Source organism: Magallana gigas, chromosome 2 (genome assembly GCF_963853765.1).
Source record: "Magallana gigas chromosome 2, xbMagGiga1.1, whole genome shotgun sequence".
In the NCBI taxonomy this organism is placed as follows: Eukaryota; Metazoa; Mollusca; class Bivalvia; order Ostreida; family Ostreidae; genus Magallana; species Magallana gigas.
Genome location: NC_088854.1, coordinates 26,278,151 through 26,295,587, shown reverse-complemented (window position 1 = coordinate 26,295,587; position 17,437 = coordinate 26,278,151). Strand labels below are relative to the sequence as shown.

Sequence of the window (17,437 nt, the reverse complement as noted above, 5' to 3'; positions counted from 1 at the left end):
TCATATGATATCGGGACTTTCGGATCTCCAGCAGACGAAAAGAAGGCGGGTAAAGATCCAAAGGTGTTCCGAATGCCGGGCAACTGTTGTAAACAAGATGGAGGTTGTTGCTCTGTGTTGGCAGGTGGCATGAGAGATAATTTGCGTTAGGCTTCCGGATTTAAGGGATCTGACAAAGTTTAAAACATAATCGGTGATAGTGTTTATTGAAACATGGTGTATGAAAGCAGAAAAAACACGTCACCGTCCAAATTATTGGCACTGGATCCGTATAAAAAGAATGCCTACTCACAGAGTAAGATTTTGTTAATTATGTACATTTTTCTTTATCCAAAAATCAAAGGAAAAGTGAAGTAGGGGCGAACTAGTGTGGAAGACCATAGAAAATATGTAGAACTCTATTTCATCTTTATATCATGTATCCTAAGACTGTTTCTATCATTTTCAAATTATCCAAAGTTATTCTTTATTTTCAATAGTGAAATCAGGTAAGCCATAATGCATGATCTTCCATATATATTTGATGTCAGTAGTTCACATTGCATGTTTTGACTTAAACATCGTAATTTAGCCCATTATTCTTTGAGGTGCATGGGTTAATGAAAACAATGCATGACAGTATGTTTACAGATATACATATAATGCACATGTATACTGCAGTTATAATATATGTAATAAAATTACCAATCATATCTGTCTGTTAACAAAAAAAATAAAATAAAGATATTCAAAGATGCAAGATTTTAATGAACTGTGAACTAGAGTGAATGAGATATATATTCTTTATAAGTTATATTAAGATAAAGCTAAACATTTAAAAATAACAACACACAAATGATCATTTAAATCATGTTTAACAGTGCATCAATAGCAATTTAACTACTGGCATTTGATGGGTTAAAAGATATTCTAACAACAATTTAACACATTGTCATGTGTTTTGATTAGTGCTTTTGTTATATGTTTGATTGTCCAGAATTATACCACAACAAGCATTGGGCAAGTAATGCATGGAAGCAAATGTTTTATATGAATTTGTATTACCTCTGTAACCATACATTATAACTGTATTAATACAGAAAACTAATACATAAGATATAAAGCCTTGAAACCCACACTACATTATGTATTTTATAAAATTGTGTTTCATAAAATATTTATACATTCAATTACGGGTAATACATTTAAGAAATTATAGTAAAAAAATGTAATCTAACCAAAAGTTAAACCTATGAAAATTAATAGGGCAAATTAATGATACTTCTTTTTCCAGTATATATTACTTCAACTATATATATATTTATCATTATATTTTTGCTCCCACACGAAAATAATCTTCATATTTATGTAATTATATAACCTCTGACATGATGAAAGACATATTACTTAATCATTACAATATTCTTTATGGTGATTCAATGTAGATCTGGATTATAATATTAATTGGCATTAATATGGCAGATATATTACATATAATAGGTGATAAAAATTTGTTAAAATTTTTATGCTAACTTTCTGAAGAAAAGAATTCTTATAACATGATATTTTTCATTTTGACAATCAGACATTATAAACTTTTTAATATATTTAATGTGAGTTCCTTGAGGATGAATATAATGCACTACCAGTATTTGATGATTTAAAGCAATGAATGCAAGTATTTAGCTCCGTATATAAGGGATTAATACGTAGTCAATACCAGGTCATTGCATGCAGTACAACACCTAAGTATTGTTGTCTTCATAGGAAGTGCATGTTAGCAGGCACTGTATGAAAAGTAATCCTAATCCAGTCAAAAGACCCATAGCTATTCATTAGGTTTAAGGTGCTGAGCTTTAAAGTATTCAAGACCGGGTATTTCTGGCAGCATTAAGGACTGGATAGTGTCTGTGTTTATCTTGTCGCTGGAGATATCGATCCGCATTACAGCATGACAAATCACACCTGAGACCTGCAGATTTTATATCTTAAAAAGATAACTGCATAAACATATTGAATGAGATCCACTTGCCCTAAGGAAGGACATAAATTTGGATTATTTGTATCTCTTGGTCAACTAAATATTAGAATATTCTTTAATGGTTTTCGCAGGTGCTTTCAATTTTTTATTTCAACTGGTACTTTGAAAAAATTGATGTTTGATATTTTTGTAGTGGTTTAATTTATTGAATCAGATCAGCAGATGCATTTTTTTTACAGATGAAAATTACATACTGTTAAAAAAAGTATCATTTATTAGCCAAACTAATTCTTGTAGATTGGAGTATGTAGATTACATAATTAAATTATTCAACTTTGTTATTATTGAAAGTTACATGTATCTATTTTTTTTACTTGAGATTTTCTGTAACAATTATTAGTTTAAGAAAATTGATTGAGTAAGAATAAATATTGACAACTACAGTCAGCTTTGATTGATGATAATCTTGTCCATAAACTCAGAATGGCTGATTAGATATGCCCCCTTCGAAGAAAAACATTTTCTGGATGAATTAGAAATTCATTACTCTCTCCACATAGAAACCAAACACTGTGCCAACAGTTTGATAAACTTTCTTTGTCAACCTGCATTAACTGTATCATACTTTAACCATTAATCACAAGAGTGTAGAGTTAGCAGCATATTTAATAACGTTGGGTTCTCTGTGTCTTTAGAATAAAACTGTGCAATGTGTCCATAATTTTTTATTCATACCGCGGCTAGCAAAGAAGACATATAGACACATAGTTAGATACCTGTATGTCTGCATTTTATAAAAGAGTGAAGTCCAAAGTATAACAATGGAGGGAATCGAATGATTGTTGAGACACTCATTGTTTGCTGAATGATACATCGTGTTTCCCATGTGCAATTCCTTAGAATCTAAGAACATGTGCATTTAAACAAAACAATATACCACTGTCAGTTGTACACCAATTATCATGTCTGAAACAACTTTTGAAATGTTTGATTTTCCGATAAGCACATGTAGGTAGAAAGAGTATTTGCTTGATAAATATTGACAGCCAAAGGAAGTGAAAAGCCCCTTCATTATGCCAAAGCATTGAAAAATTTAAAGGGTAGACTAGATGTTTATTCTTTGGACAAATCATTTAAATTAAAACCGATATGTTTTTCTTTTTCCTTGCACAATCCTGCTTTCTTTTCATTTCCATCAAATTCCCATGAATAAATTTATTTGACAATGTAAAATTTTAATTCTTGAACATGATGACTAATGTAAAATGTAGTGTGTAATGGTAAAGTATATATATATATATATAAGATCCGATTTCTTGTTATGCAGATGTGACCTTTGACATTCGTCACCTTGACAAATCTCCTGCCATTAGGAATGCTGTGGTCAAGGCTTCGGATGAATCATACGACCCAGAGGTCAGCGCCAAGAAAACCCCAGCCAAAGACTGGGAGCTGGACGTCAAATCCCTCATCTCCTCAAAAAAATGGCTGCAAAATTACGGCCTCAAGAAAAACCGCTTGACATTTTTCCAGATCTTACCAGTCATTGGATTTAAACATAGTGATGGTACATGTATTTGTTTACTTAATAATTCATTAACTTGCTTTGTTGGCATCATTTATTTATATGCACACGCCGCATAGCTATTGCGGACCAGCTGATGAACTGGATAGTAAAATGTAAAAACCTAGCTATAATCTTGAAGTGACCAAACATGCATGAAACAGATTGCAAAATGTTAGATATTGATTCAGACACCAATTTCATACACCTTTTATTACAAGAGGGTATAATGAAAAGTGTTTTGATGGATTGGTTTTATGGAAATTCAGGCAGACAATGGTCTATTAAAATGTGGTGTACTAGACTAACTATTATATTTTCATCAATTAATCAATATTTTTTGTATATAGTGTTTACCTCAACATTACTGTGTAATTTTAAACAACGTAGTTTACTGATCATTTTTATGTGGTATGTTAGAAGAACAAAACAACTTGTCTAATGATTCTCTAGTAATTTAATGAAATATCATCATGACATAACATTATATAGAGAAAAGTCAAATAATATGCCAAAATGTACAAATTTTTATTCTACAAAGCAATATATAGTTTATTTGTAATTTCAAGAAAAAAATTAGGAATAGCCATAACATCATCCCTCTTTAATGTGTTAAATATATTTTAAGCCTTTGCACAATATTGTGTGTTATTTTTCAGACTTTGATAAAACTCTAAAGAGACCAGTATCTTCTCGCTATGGGACTGGATTGTTCAGCACCTTGTTTCATCCTGGGGAAGGAAAAACATTTAATGTAAATATACCTTATAGAAAAATATAGATTTCAAGTTTTAAAGCAGAGCTATGAAATTTCAATGACATATTTATGCAGACAATTATTAAGCTAGATCATATGTGAAACTTAGGTTTAGGGGACATGAAATTGACCTACAATACGTGTTGTGAACACATATTTTAATGTAAAAAACAATGATTACATGCATAAACATCGATCTTTAAACATTAAAGCATGCTAGAGAAACCTATAGGGATTTACACACCACATGTAGTCATGTTAATTTGCTTTCAATTACATGTAGATCATTTTTTTCATTATGGTAATTTTAAAAGGAACCTCAAATAATAGAATTCAGAGCCAATGCTGAGTGGCTATAATTTCAGCTAGATATACAAATTTACCTTTAGATAACCTGTGGACGAGAAATGCTGAAACAGATCGAGGGAAGACTGACCCAGGCTATCCACCTGTTCAATAGGAGACTGGAATGGCTGACCACTGAGAGCAGACGTCTGTTTGGAGTCATTGAGGAGAAGGCCATCACCATTGTTCTAGACATCCGCAACATGTCTCCACAGCAGTTTGACCAATACAGAATAGCTTTAGAAACTGTCATCTATGAGCAACTGACGCAAATTTCAAAATTCAATTTGATAAGGTAAGTACATGTACTTGGTTTTGATTAAATGAGAACAAGAATTAGTGGTATTTTTGTTGATATACATATATATACAGTACATTTTTGGAAAAGTAAAGATGTATGCATTCGAGTAAAATGCTTCAAGCTCCCAATTACTTTATGTGTATATACATGTAAATGCATTTGTGATTGGATCCTGCAGGTCAGCTGATGATATGCAAATGTATCACCCCGAGTGTGTTCCGGTGACCCATGACACAATACAGGGAGCGGTTGATTGGCTGTGGGAGTTGGACAGGTTAGCCTCAGTGTCCAAGACAGCCACAGCTGAGGCAGTGCTCAAAGCCATGACAGACCAACATGTAAGCTGGTCGATTAGCCATTTATTGGAAAAAACTTTGGAGTATCGTACATACTAATTAGTGTCATCCAAAAAACAAATAATCATAAATTGGCTGGATACATGCTATAGCTTGTACTTAATAATTATTTTTTGGTTTTGTAGAATGAAGCAGTCTATTTGTTCACTGAGGGTAATTCTATCGACTCCTGTAAAGAGTTGTTAAAAGAAAAGGTAATTTAATTGAAAAAACTGGTCATTAGTCAATACACTATTAAAGTTTGTCATATTAGAACTTAAATTATATTTTTGATTGCAAAACTTTCATATCTGTATGTTTTACTGTACGCAGATTAAATTGATTTAAATCTTACCTGGTAATCTCATGACATTACCATATTTGATATATAATTTATGATATACAAGTACTGTAAACCAAATTTTATTTGCGACAACTTTATTTCATGATTTATTAGATTTACTAAAGATAAATTGGTTTGCGACGACTAATTTTTGTGACCAAGCCTTATCCACAACCATGTTGTTTTAACAATCAAACGACAAGAATTGATTTTCAGCGAGAAATATTCATGACAACAAGGCTCTAGCGAACCATGCAGAAATTTCTCCCACATGAATAAAAGTTGGTGTACAGTTTCTTGTAATAAAGTTTTATGCGAGGCATCTATAAAATCAGTTTTATCTGTAATTTTTTAGGTTCAGGCCTGTTCAAGGAAGATTCCTCTTCACTTAGTGTCCTACAACTGTGATTCCTCAGACATTGTCAGGTTTTTGCGAGAATTCGCAAGAGGAATTGGTTCAAAGTAAGAACATTACAAATTTCAAAATCATTCTTTTAATTCAAAAAATGAAATGCTTAAGCAATTTATTAAAACTGAATCCTTTCATTCCAATTCAGTTCTGATGGATTTTGATTAACTTACAAAACTTTTATTCTCAAGATGAAGGGGCTCAGTGTTTTCTAAATACCATGATAGTTAAAGTTTTTCCATGTATTTCCAGATTCCATGCCTATGCAGTTGTCATGGAAATGGATGCCTATGAGGGACAACCTTTGGATCCAAAAACAAACAAAGCCAACATCGTCCTTAAGAAGAAGACCTTTGGGGGTGTTCCCCCAGGGGCAGGGATGAGGGAGGATGTGATGCTGATCTTCGAAGAGCTGGAGGAGGCCAGAAATGTCCGCTCCCAGATTCAGGCCCTTACAGAACAAGTTCCTGAACCCAAAATACAAATTGGTAAGAACTCATATAACATAGGAGTTTTTCATGGATTATCATATTAAAAAGTGCAGCCGAGTTTCAGTTTTACTTTGATTTATGTGTGATGATGGTTAATGGAATAAATATTGTAGGATATGTGTCATGTTTATCAGTAATTTCAAATTGATTTTTTTCCTGAGTGCTCTTTGGGATTAGGTAGATACCCCGGTCAACTAGCTATCTTGTTCAAGTAAATGTATGGCAAATCAACTAAATATTTCTTGAAGGTTACTAAACAAATTGCAATTCAATTAGATATATATCAGTTCACAGCATATATATATCCTTTCAGGGAATTAGTTATGGATGATCAAGATTAAGTTAGTTAAATGAAGAAGATGACATACTATCTTTCTTTGAGACATGAGCTTTATTTTGATTGTTAGATTTGTTTGAAAATTTTACAGGACCTTGGAACTCGAGATTATATATCCCTCGAGAAAAAAGTGACAGAGGTTGTTACAAATTTAGCATATATACACAAGGCAAACTCCACACGATTTAATGTCATCTATGTTGTTTGCATGTGTAAAAATCTTTTTTTAGATATATTGCATGATTTATTTCTATAGATAAAAATGTTAATCTTCATTACTACATGCACTTGTTATCATTATCTTTAAAAATCAGTACACTAGCTCAGAAAAAAAAATCTTTTTTTATACAACACTCTTTTTCAGATTACATGGTTGTATTAAATATGTATGATTACACAAAGCTCATTTTATTACAATCACTTAGTTTAAATCTTGTGTCATACTCAAAAAATATCTAATGGATAATTATGTAAACTTTAGATTTGAATCTGAATATTTATAACACTAGCTTGTCCACTCAATTTACAATCAACTTCCATGTACACTGTATCTGCACAAACAAGATGAATTTGTAAGTGTTGAATAATTCATGATGACAGAAAATAATTTGTCTCTGCAGCCGGAATTGGGATTAAAAAAAAATTAAATTCCTGTAAATGTGATCAATAATTCATTGTGAGTATGCTTTGCCAATAAAGTTCTCAGATTAGGTGATAAAGTCTCTGATTTTTTCCATTGTAGAATCGAAAATCACTAAATGGGATAAAGAAGTCCTAGAAGAGCAGTACATGGGAACAAAGGAATGGCTGGGGAAATATGGGCTGAATGCACGCAAACTGGAGCTGTTTGATGTCTTAGGATCCGTGGCTTTTAAACACCAGGATGGTGCAGTTGACATAAACATGAAGCCACCGGAAAATACTCAAACAGACGCTGTAAGTCAGTGCAGTATAGGACCAACAGAATGACAGAATGAATTACTGCATTTTACATAAATTGAAGTTGTTATTTATTTGTGTGAGAGAGAGAGAGAGAGAGAGAGAGAGAGAGAGAGAGAGAGAGAGAGATTTATGGATAATGTAATACATGTACATCTTCCTTAGCCAAATTCGATTAATAATTCTAATCTTAGATGAGAATAATGCATCAAATTCATGGCTATAGTGAAGATGAATGTAAGAAAATAAATGTGATTTTAGGTTTTCATATTCTTTTATAATGAGGTCAATACAACAGACAAATAGACAGTAATTCATTCTGTTTCTTTGATTAATGTTTTATTCTGATGTTTGCTCATTTGAACTGCCCTCTATGAGTTGTAGACATCAAGTATATAATTCATTTGTCCCTTTGCAGGTAAAGCACACCAAGTTAGTGAATGCTAGATACTGTGATCGATTCCCCATTGTGAAGTGGAGAGATGGTAGAGTGGTTCATGTTCAAGTCACCCCAGAACTTCATAGAGACTACGAACGCAAAATGACAGTGGCTGTCAACTCTTTCCATCAAAGGTACAGTATTTATCATATATACTTTTTCCTGCATGGATTTCCGAACAAACTGTATATAACCTTAAATTTTATTTGATTCATTCTAGTTCTATATGTAGCCTGATATCTTTTCTGCATTTAAGATTTGGATGAACTTGTGGATAAAACAATAAAGCACAATATTTAATCCATATTAATGTAACTCTTCAACTGAACAAACATTAAGTCTAATATTATTTCAGACTGCATGAAATCTCCAAATATGATTGCAGATGCCATATTAATTAGATACAAAATACAGTAATTCAATCTCCACACATTCATATTACTGTGTAAATGACCATTTTCTATGTTGTAGGATTGACTGGCTGAACAAAGGGAGCAGGGCCCTGTTTGGTACAGTTATTGAGGACCAGATCTATATCCTGATAGACACCTCGGCCTCCATGTTACCCAGTATTCAATACCTCAAGGATAAACTGTTTCTGCTCATGCAGGTTAGAAATAATTACAAAGTGTTTTGCCTATCAATTACAGTAAAACACGCTTCTAACGAAGTGCCAGGGACGTGAGAAATTACTTCGTGATAAGAGTAATTCGTTATATATGTCAAGTTTACGATATGTAATTAAGTCTCGGGGAATAAAAATCACTTCGCAGTAAGCGTCAATTCATTATGAGCGTGTTCGCTATAACCGTGTTTTACTGTATAAGAAGTTAAGTTCGTCATCCACAGAACTTAACATAGTGCATTCCAGTGATTTAAAATATCTTATATGTACATGCTCTAAAGATAAAATTTCGATCATTAATACAATCTCACAAGGTGCAGTTAACAATTTTTTTCATGTGATAGTTAAAAATGTCAATCACTGATAACCTATTTTAATCTGGATATTTCATGTGTAGAAAAATGTAGGCTTTTATGTCAATATACATTATGAATACCTATATACATGTATGTTCATCTTCTGAAATCAACAGGAGCAAATCAGACACAAGAAGAAATTCAACTTGATCTCCTTCAACTCTAAAGCTACCGCTTGGCAGAACCGGTTGACGGACATATCTGAGCTGAGTCTGAAGGGGGCTTGGAAGTGGATCCAGGGTCTGTCATGCTGGGGCTCCACTAATACTTACGCCGCTCTGCAGCACGCTCTGTCTGACCCAGGGACCCAGGCTATCTATCTACTGACTGACGGAAGGCCAGACCAGGTGAGCAGGACATACAGTGATGTTTGATATTACATGTAATTTATTTGTTATATTGATATTTTGTGATGATAAAAAAAAAGCTTATGGTGGCATGGTATGTACACTTTGAGATATCAATGTGGATGAAAGTACAGGATATTTTTTAGAAACCACAATCGTTATTCTAAAATTTTAGATTGTACAAAATGTGACCCAAAAAAAATTCAATTCATTGTGATCTATATTTCTAACATAACAAATGCTATGACTTGCTTGTATCATTGATAAAGTATAAAACTCCAAATCTTCTTACAGCCACCCAAATCCATCATTGCTCAAGTACAGAATTCAATTCATTGTGATCTATATTTCTAACATAACAAATGCTATGACTTGCTTGTATCATTGATAAAGTATAAAACTCCAAATCTTCTTACAGCCACCCAAATCCATCATTGCTCAAGTACAGATGCACCACACAGTACCAGTTCATGCCATTTCCTTCAACTGCAACGACAAGGAGGCTAATGAGTTCCTGTTTGACCTTGCAAAGGCTACAGGTGGAAGATATCATTATTTCTCTGAAAAAGGCAAAGATTTTGACCAACCTGAGTCTTGGGAGGTAACTTATTGATTTCTTTTTCAGTACACAGATTGAGTTATCCCCCTTAAATTGCTTTTTTCTTCTTAGTTGGCTACTTCACTACTGCGTTTCCAAGGCAATTCCGGATTAAGCAGGAAATGGTTTTGAATTATCTAACTGGCATTTTTTCCCTTCTAGAGTGAAGATATCCGCCTGATTAAAGATGAGATCCAGCGAGGATTGGAGTCTTTAGACAAGGTAGAGGAGCTGAGAGATGAATGCTCCAATCTCTCCTACAAAAAAGAATTGGCAGAAATGAAGAGATGCAGCAGGTACATGTACTAACAAGTGTTTTATTTTATAAAACATTCTAACCAAAGAAAAAATGCACAGACAGTAATAGTATTTATCAAATTGTGCTTTCTCTTTGTAAAACCCAAAGCATTAAACTCTGAGTAGAAAATTAATTCAGTGTTTATACATTGACAGGGATCATGTGATATCCAACACAGACCGAACATCAGCAGTTCCTCCCTTGGACACTAAAGATCTGTACCGCTCCACTCCATCCCCTCCCCCCAGGCCAAAGAGTGCCCCTCCAGTCCAGTCCCCCCGATTCACACCCACTCCCCCAAAATCAGCTAGACCCTCTGTATCGTCAGATTTCCGCCCCACACCTTCATCAGGGCGACCTCAATCAGCAAGGCCCCGATCATCACGCCCCCGCAGCTCGAAGTCACTGTCGGCATCCTCCAAGGCAGGCCTTAGTGCAAGTAAGTGTTTGTTATTGTGATGTTATGAAACTTTTAATGGAGTAGTGGAGTAAAATAAAAAACCACCAGTTCACAAAATGTCACATCTTTTAAGCATGATTTGTTTGTATCTCAACGAAAAAAATTATGCATTCACAAAATTTTTTAAGTAAACCAAAACTTTTGAGGTACACCTCTTTGAGCTCTTGAATCTCCCTTCAATGAGGCTACCGTAGTTTAATGCCCAAAAATCAAATTACCATAATAGATTAATTTATTTAAGTTAAATATTTAATTTGAAAATTAAATGGATTTCTTTTTTTATTGTCTCAGTTTCATGCAGATTTTAAGAAACACAGTTATGACTTTTTTAAAGAGTGATCAACAATTAAAAGAACATCTTTTCAAAATGTTTTTATTACCTGTAAATAGAAGTTTAAGGAGCAAATTTAATACATGAGCTATCGGTTTTGTGCAGATGAAAAACAGCTTTCCATAGCACATCTGAGATCAGGTACCAGCTGTTCAGTGCTTCAACACTAACTCAAATTCTGCTGAAAAAGAGAGTTTCTTAATCAACATTCTCATTATAATAAATCTTCTTAAGATATTTAAAAATTTGATTGATTAAAGAATGTATTTATGAATTGATACTTAATTATTAAAGGCATGATGGTTAAACTTATCTGAGTCAATATTTAAAAACTGATTGTTTTTAAATTCACAGTTTATAAGAGAAAAATGAACCGTCACATTGGTATGTTGTACACGCCTTGTAATCAATTTGTATGATATACATGTACATATATATATATGTATATAATTATATAGTATACGAAGACCAGCTTTATTTCTGTTGCAGTTTAATTAATGTGTTTTACATTTACTTACCCCGTACCTCCCAGATTAATTGCTATAGTACTGGTAATTTGACTTGCAGTAGTGTTTTTATCAAATGAAATGTATGGAATTGAACAATATTAGAGTTGGTGCACCTGGTTTAATTGCTTGTCAACGAAATGACTAACAAGACTGAAGAGTGTTTGGAGTTTACTGGTAATTAAAGATGCTCCTTTAAGTCAGAGCAAAGTGCCATCATTGGTTGCAGTGCTGTGGTATAACTATTTATATATGACCAAAAAAGATTATGATTTACATATATTTTACAAATGTTCCTCGATTAGCATGTTTCCCTTTTGTACTCAGTGTTTGTACGTGTATGTGTATGCATGCTTTATTACAAGTCAGCCTTCATGATGATATAGTCAAGGGGGGATAACTGCATAACCTTACAATTATACCAGCTTTGTAAAAACAATTTGTCTATGAATATAAATTATATTTGTTCTATAGATTCAGTCAATTTTCTTTAGTTAAAATCTACATGTATTTTTATTTGCATGAAATAGCTCTCCTCAACAAAGACTGCATGCCTTTACATATGTACGGGAATATATGATATGTTTGCTGAAACCATGCAGATAATCATTGCTGTAATCCTGTATAATTATCATCATAGTTTCTAAAGTTACCATCACTTCTCAATTCTAATGAAATACCAGACTAAATATTGAATGTTTCAGGTACATTCTGAAGAATGTGACAATTAAAAAGCTTTAATTTCTACCAGTATGCATGACTTTTATAAACAGTAATGCCCACAAAAAATAAAGGAGCAGTATTCAGTTCAGTTATTATGTATAGCTTTATAATTGTATAATGTTTATAAGAATATAAGATTGGGCAATGAAAATTATTGCATGCCAGAATTTTTTTTTTATTAATGCAATTGTAAGCCCTTGTTATGATGTGTCAGTCAATGATATGCGTTAAGAGCACAATTAATGCTTTTATTTTTCAATTTTTTATTTCACCGTTTTTTGTTGTTTCATGTTTAGGTCACACCAAAACCAGCATGCTACGCACATTGAACAGCAGTGGGCGTTTCTCACCCAATGAATGGCTACTGCCTGAAACCAGATCCTTGTTTGAGAAACAAGCCGAAAGACAAAAGGAATTAGCATTAGGTATGTCCTCAAAAACAATGTCATATGGAATTTTCCTTGAATCTGACATTCATTTCTTTAGTTTTCTGCAATCCTTGAGCGACATCTCTTGAATTGTTTTCTGGTATTCTGGGAATCAACAATTCATATTTACTGAATATTTTTGAATCATTAAAACTCTTAATAAACATTCATTCTTAATAAGTTCTACATAATCATAGGTATCGTATTATTTTCTCTTTCAATTTTATTTGTTCCTTTCTGTAAAATATTTTTTTTCTTGACTTTCTCACTGATGAATGCACATCTAAGTCTTTCTACATTTAAATCACTTCTTCAACTCTTAGAATCAAAATTTATCACCTTTGAACAAAATTCTCTTATCATTTTGTTGATACTTTACAAAAGAGCTTAATTTTTTAATTTTCTTAAATTAAGAATTAAAATTTTAAAAAATTAAACCAATGCATTAAATTGGGGAAAAAAAATCATTTAAATTGAGTTTTGTCAATTTTAAAAATTTTTAACTTATAAATTTGGTGCATGTATAAAGTTTAATGCAAAGAGGTGAATTTCTTGTTTGCTTTATGCTTCATTATAACATCTTGCTTTCAGTTCTACAGAAATTCTGTCTATCACCTGATCTACTGAATGTAGATGAATCAGACAATGGTATCATATGTATATTCCTGGTATTAGAGCCTGATTTGTAGATATAGACCCCTAATGTTTCTATATAATGAAACATAACAGTCTACTATGTGGAATCTCCTTGTATTTCAATATGTAGAGTTCTTTTCAAAACTTTCAATCTCTGAACTTGCTTTCAAAACTAATTTTGAACATACCTTGATATTTCAGTAAAACTGTAATGTACTTAATATTCAGATATCATTTTACAATTTACTAAAAAATTTCAAATATTGATGTACGCACCAGTAATATATGTGCCATTTTTACCAACTTTTCATAGCAATGACATTATTGAATTTTTCATTGACAAACTTTTGCAGAAATTTATATTTCCTTGACTAAATTTTTTTTTATAGTAGAAGTACATTCAAGAGACAAACATAAAGATCAATTAAACTTACCATACTTAAAAGTACATTGTATTTGCAATTATGAAGCTCGATCTTGCAAAACTGATGAATGCTCTTGCTAATGCAAATGAAAGTTCATTTATTTATAGTATTTTCTTTAATTTTCATGGTATTGAAAAATAACTTTTGAAAGCATGTTCAAACCAATGTTGTCTTTCTATACACTGTATATTAGCTGTATAATTCACTTCTTTTGTACTGACGTTGTGGATGTTTTTGTTTTTCCTTAGTATTACAGAGATTCAATATGTCCCCTTATGTGGTGGATCCAGATGGTATACATAGTTCAGTTTATAATGTTTGCTTTAACAAGTTTATATATTAATCAAAAAACAACATAATGAATTCACTGTATTGATTTCAGTTAATGTATATGGGAAATGATAAGAATAAATGTCATTTGACTACAATGCAGCATAAGATTTCAAAGCTTTGCAACTATCAACACTTGTAATTTTTTAATCGAAGGCTTTTCACAAATTTGTATCTTTCAAACAGATGCTAAATATATCAGTATTAATGAATCAAACTTTTATTTACTGAGTATATGATATGCATTATTAGCAGGCACCACAGCTTTGCTGACAATGTGTATATTTCAGATATCAGTATGCTGAAAAAATTACAATTCAGGCGATTAGACCTTATATTTGAAAGAGATGTAGGAACTTGCAATAGGAATATAAAGACATGTCAAAATGTTTACATAGTTACTAGTACCACTTTATTCATACAGGACTGAGTTGGCTATTAAATCATGTTTTTTCTTAACCAAGATTTAACTGTTGTTGAACTGCAATCTCTGATTCAAATTCAGTTTTTCATTAGAATAAACTTATCCTTTGTGAATTTCTGGTGATATAACCCATCTAATAATTCCTAACTGGTTGTTAACTGATTAATGTTTAACATATTAAGTGTTGTAAAACAAACTAACTACACTTAAAACACATGGCCATTTTGCTGTGTGTATGTATGAAATAACTATTGATTGAAAAGTACATACTATAGATATATATGTATCCCAGCAAGTATTTTAGTAAGATTGTACATGTATATATACAATTATCGTGTACTTCAAAAACTTCCTTGTCTGCCAGTCTGTGCCAATTTAATGATGTATAACTTTTTAATTAAAAGAAAATAATAAGGAATTTACTCTTAACTTTTGTTTTTTCTTTGATGAAATGATCAGCATGCATTCTGTAAGGGTCAATGTCATGAATGATTCAATCTCCCATACAATTTTAGGATTGAGCTTAAAAATATATTGGTACGAGAAAAAGTAATATCCTTCAACTAAGTTTTGTTTCAGTTGAGTCATTTTAGGTCTAAAAATTAATTAACCATCAAGATAAACATGCCGGCTAGATCCTTATATTCTGTTTTTGTTCTGTTGGGGATTTGGTCTGTAACAAAATTTAATATTTTTGTCCAGTCTAGCATTATAGGTCCTTCAGTATTTAGCTAGTGTATGATTTTTATTAATTAATCCAAGATGATTTTGATACTGTAATGAATTATACATCAGATTTTTATCAATTATATAGAATAAGGTTGCATAAATTTAACTCTTAAGAATCATTTCAGAGTTTGTTATGTGTTTGTATTATCATATGATATTTTGACTTATTCCTTTTCATAGTAATTTTCTTTGCAATTTCAGAAGCAGAGGAAGATGCAAATAAAAAGAAAAGGAAAAAGAAAGTTATCAGGTACAATTATTTCATGATAAAATTTTAATCTCTGCTATAAAAAATTTTGAAACCCAAAAGACTGATTAATATTCTTTTAAGATATGTTGACGGGTTGCTGTAGAATCATCATTGTTCATGGGGAACCAATGTTCATGGCTTTCATGCTTAACCCTAGCCCATGAATTTATATCCCAACAAACATATATCCAAGCATTTGTTTAATATTTATTAAAATTATCACGAAGTTGCTACTAACAAAATAAAGTCCCCATGAACCAATGAAAAATTGGCTACCCACGAACAATGACCATCTTCAAATAAAAATGATGATATGGTAAATGTGTTACCAGGTAATATAAACCCACAAAATTATTGAAATTCATGATTGTAATTGCTTGTAATTTAATTCCAGGACTAAGGAGATGTCATCTAAGATGTGGCTCAGTAAAAATGGACTGGTGGCCAGAAAACTGACCATCCTGGATGCTCTCTCCCCCACCATGGTCTCCCACAAAACCAAATATGTGCCCATCCTTGATAAACATGTTGTGGCTAAAGTATTTGATGAGGTAAAAAATAGTTAACAAGTATTTAGGAAGGTTCTGGTAACTTTAATTTTGGCTTTTATATCCTTTACAATTTTTTTTTTTTTTTATTTAAGATAGAGCTAGATTTTTTAGAGACTGTGTGTACTTTTACAGATATTACCAGTAGCCCATGTGTCAAGTAGAACTAAGAATCAAATTACTTTGGTCAACCCAACAGCGGTGGATTTGAAAGGCTACAAAAAGAAAGTTCAGAAGTGTATAGACCTGTACAAAGCGTAAGTAGCTCTTTGACCAAATATGCTACAATCCTGAAGATACATGTAACTGAAAAAAAAACCAAATTTGTATAAAGAAAATAACCAATACCTGATAAATCAAGGGGGAAAACTAAACTGTTTCACAACATATAATGATTATTTTGCAGGAGACTGAATAAGATTGTGTGGAATTCACTGCCAGAGTCAGCAAAGTCTGAGTAAGTGATGTATAAATACACAAAAGATTATCACTTGTGTGCAAAACTGTTTATGGTTTCCTAAATGTACCAGGTATTTCTTTAATTCTATACGTCATTATCATCATTCTTCTCCTTCAGCTTTGACTCTGTTGAACCTGTGTCATTCGAAGACAACCGTGTCAAACTGATGAAAGCCCTAGATAATGCAGGCTGGCCAATCAGGGAGCAGGACATTTTACTCCTGGAAAAAGAAATCGCGAGAGGGGAGAAATACAAGGAGCAGGCTGAGGACTTGAGGCGGGCCTCTGATCCCAACAGACAGGAGAGTTTCGACGACCTGTTAAAGAATCGTAGCCGAGGGAGTAGCGTGAGTTCTTCATCCAGGAGCAGCAGACGCAGCAGTGTTAGCAGCAGAAGCAGCGCAAGCAGTGGAAGAAGTAGAAGCAGTGGAAGCATGCGTTCTCGCGCAAGTCCAATAAGTCCCAGCAGTCCAAGGAGTCGCACCCTTAGCAGAAGTCCCAGTCCAGCTAGGAGTAACAAGGAAGACGATGAACTGAATGTATACGAAGACAAGGCTAGCGTAGCGTCCAGTTTGAACGCTTATTCTCACCGTGACGATGAGGTCAGTCCAAAATAACGTAGTCCTGCATCCAATAGTGACCTTGTTTATGAAGTATTATTATACATACATGTAAATGCATGGAATCTTGATATACACTTGTACTCTGTATATTATACATGTCTGTGTACAGCATGGGCTTCTG

At 32.7% G+C, this 17,437-nt stretch overlaps 1 protein-coding gene across 7 annotated transcripts in view; it reads left to right on the top strand.

Moving 5' to 3' along the window:
- The first annotated feature begins 16 nt into the window (after nucleotides 1–16).
- LOC105338747 (von Willebrand factor A domain-containing protein 3B) overlaps nucleotides 17–17,437 on the top strand; it is a 35,182-nt gene continuing 17,761 nt past the window's right edge. For 2 of the 7 annotated variants that reach the window (XM_066075885.1, XM_066075879.1), the window contains exons 1-24: nucleotides 17–295; nucleotides 3,288–3,527; nucleotides 4,184–4,278; nucleotides 4,671–4,921; nucleotides 5,106–5,265; nucleotides 5,409–5,477; nucleotides 5,961–6,067; nucleotides 6,267–6,502; nucleotides 7,585–7,778; nucleotides 8,200–8,354; nucleotides 8,692–8,830; nucleotides 9,318–9,548; nucleotides 9,967–10,149; nucleotides 10,309–10,442; nucleotides 10,600–10,883; nucleotides 11,341–11,376; nucleotides 11,590–11,619; nucleotides 12,761–12,889; nucleotides 13,484–13,540; nucleotides 15,638–15,686; nucleotides 16,081–16,237; nucleotides 16,370–16,491; nucleotides 16,641–16,691; nucleotides 16,812–17,295. In XM_066075885.1, coding sequence (XP_065931957.1) covers nucleotides 214–295; nucleotides 3,288–3,527; nucleotides 4,184–4,278; nucleotides 4,671–4,921; nucleotides 5,106–5,265; nucleotides 5,409–5,477; nucleotides 5,961–6,067; nucleotides 6,267–6,502; nucleotides 7,585–7,778; nucleotides 8,200–8,354; nucleotides 8,692–8,830; nucleotides 9,318–9,548; nucleotides 9,967–10,149; nucleotides 10,309–10,442; nucleotides 10,600–10,883; nucleotides 11,341–11,376; nucleotides 11,590–11,619; nucleotides 12,761–12,889; nucleotides 13,484–13,540; nucleotides 15,638–15,686; nucleotides 16,081–16,237; nucleotides 16,370–16,491; nucleotides 16,641–16,691; nucleotides 16,812–17,295 — 3,675 coding nt within the window. In that variant the 5' untranslated portion in view covers nucleotides 17–213. Of the gene's footprint in view, nucleotides 296–3,287; nucleotides 3,528–4,183; nucleotides 4,279–4,670; nucleotides 4,922–5,105; nucleotides 5,266–5,408; nucleotides 5,478–5,960; nucleotides 6,068–6,266; nucleotides 6,503–7,584; nucleotides 7,779–8,199; nucleotides 8,355–8,691; nucleotides 8,831–9,317; nucleotides 9,549–9,966; nucleotides 10,150–10,308; nucleotides 10,443–10,599; nucleotides 10,884–11,340; nucleotides 11,377–11,589; nucleotides 11,620–12,760; nucleotides 12,890–13,483; nucleotides 13,541–14,201; nucleotides 14,247–15,637; nucleotides 15,687–16,080; nucleotides 16,238–16,369; nucleotides 16,492–16,640; nucleotides 16,692–16,811; nucleotides 17,296–17,437 lie in introns of all 7 variants that reach the window. The other 5 variants (XM_066075880.1, XM_066075881.1, XM_066075882.1 and 2 more) reach the window with 5 other exon arrangements.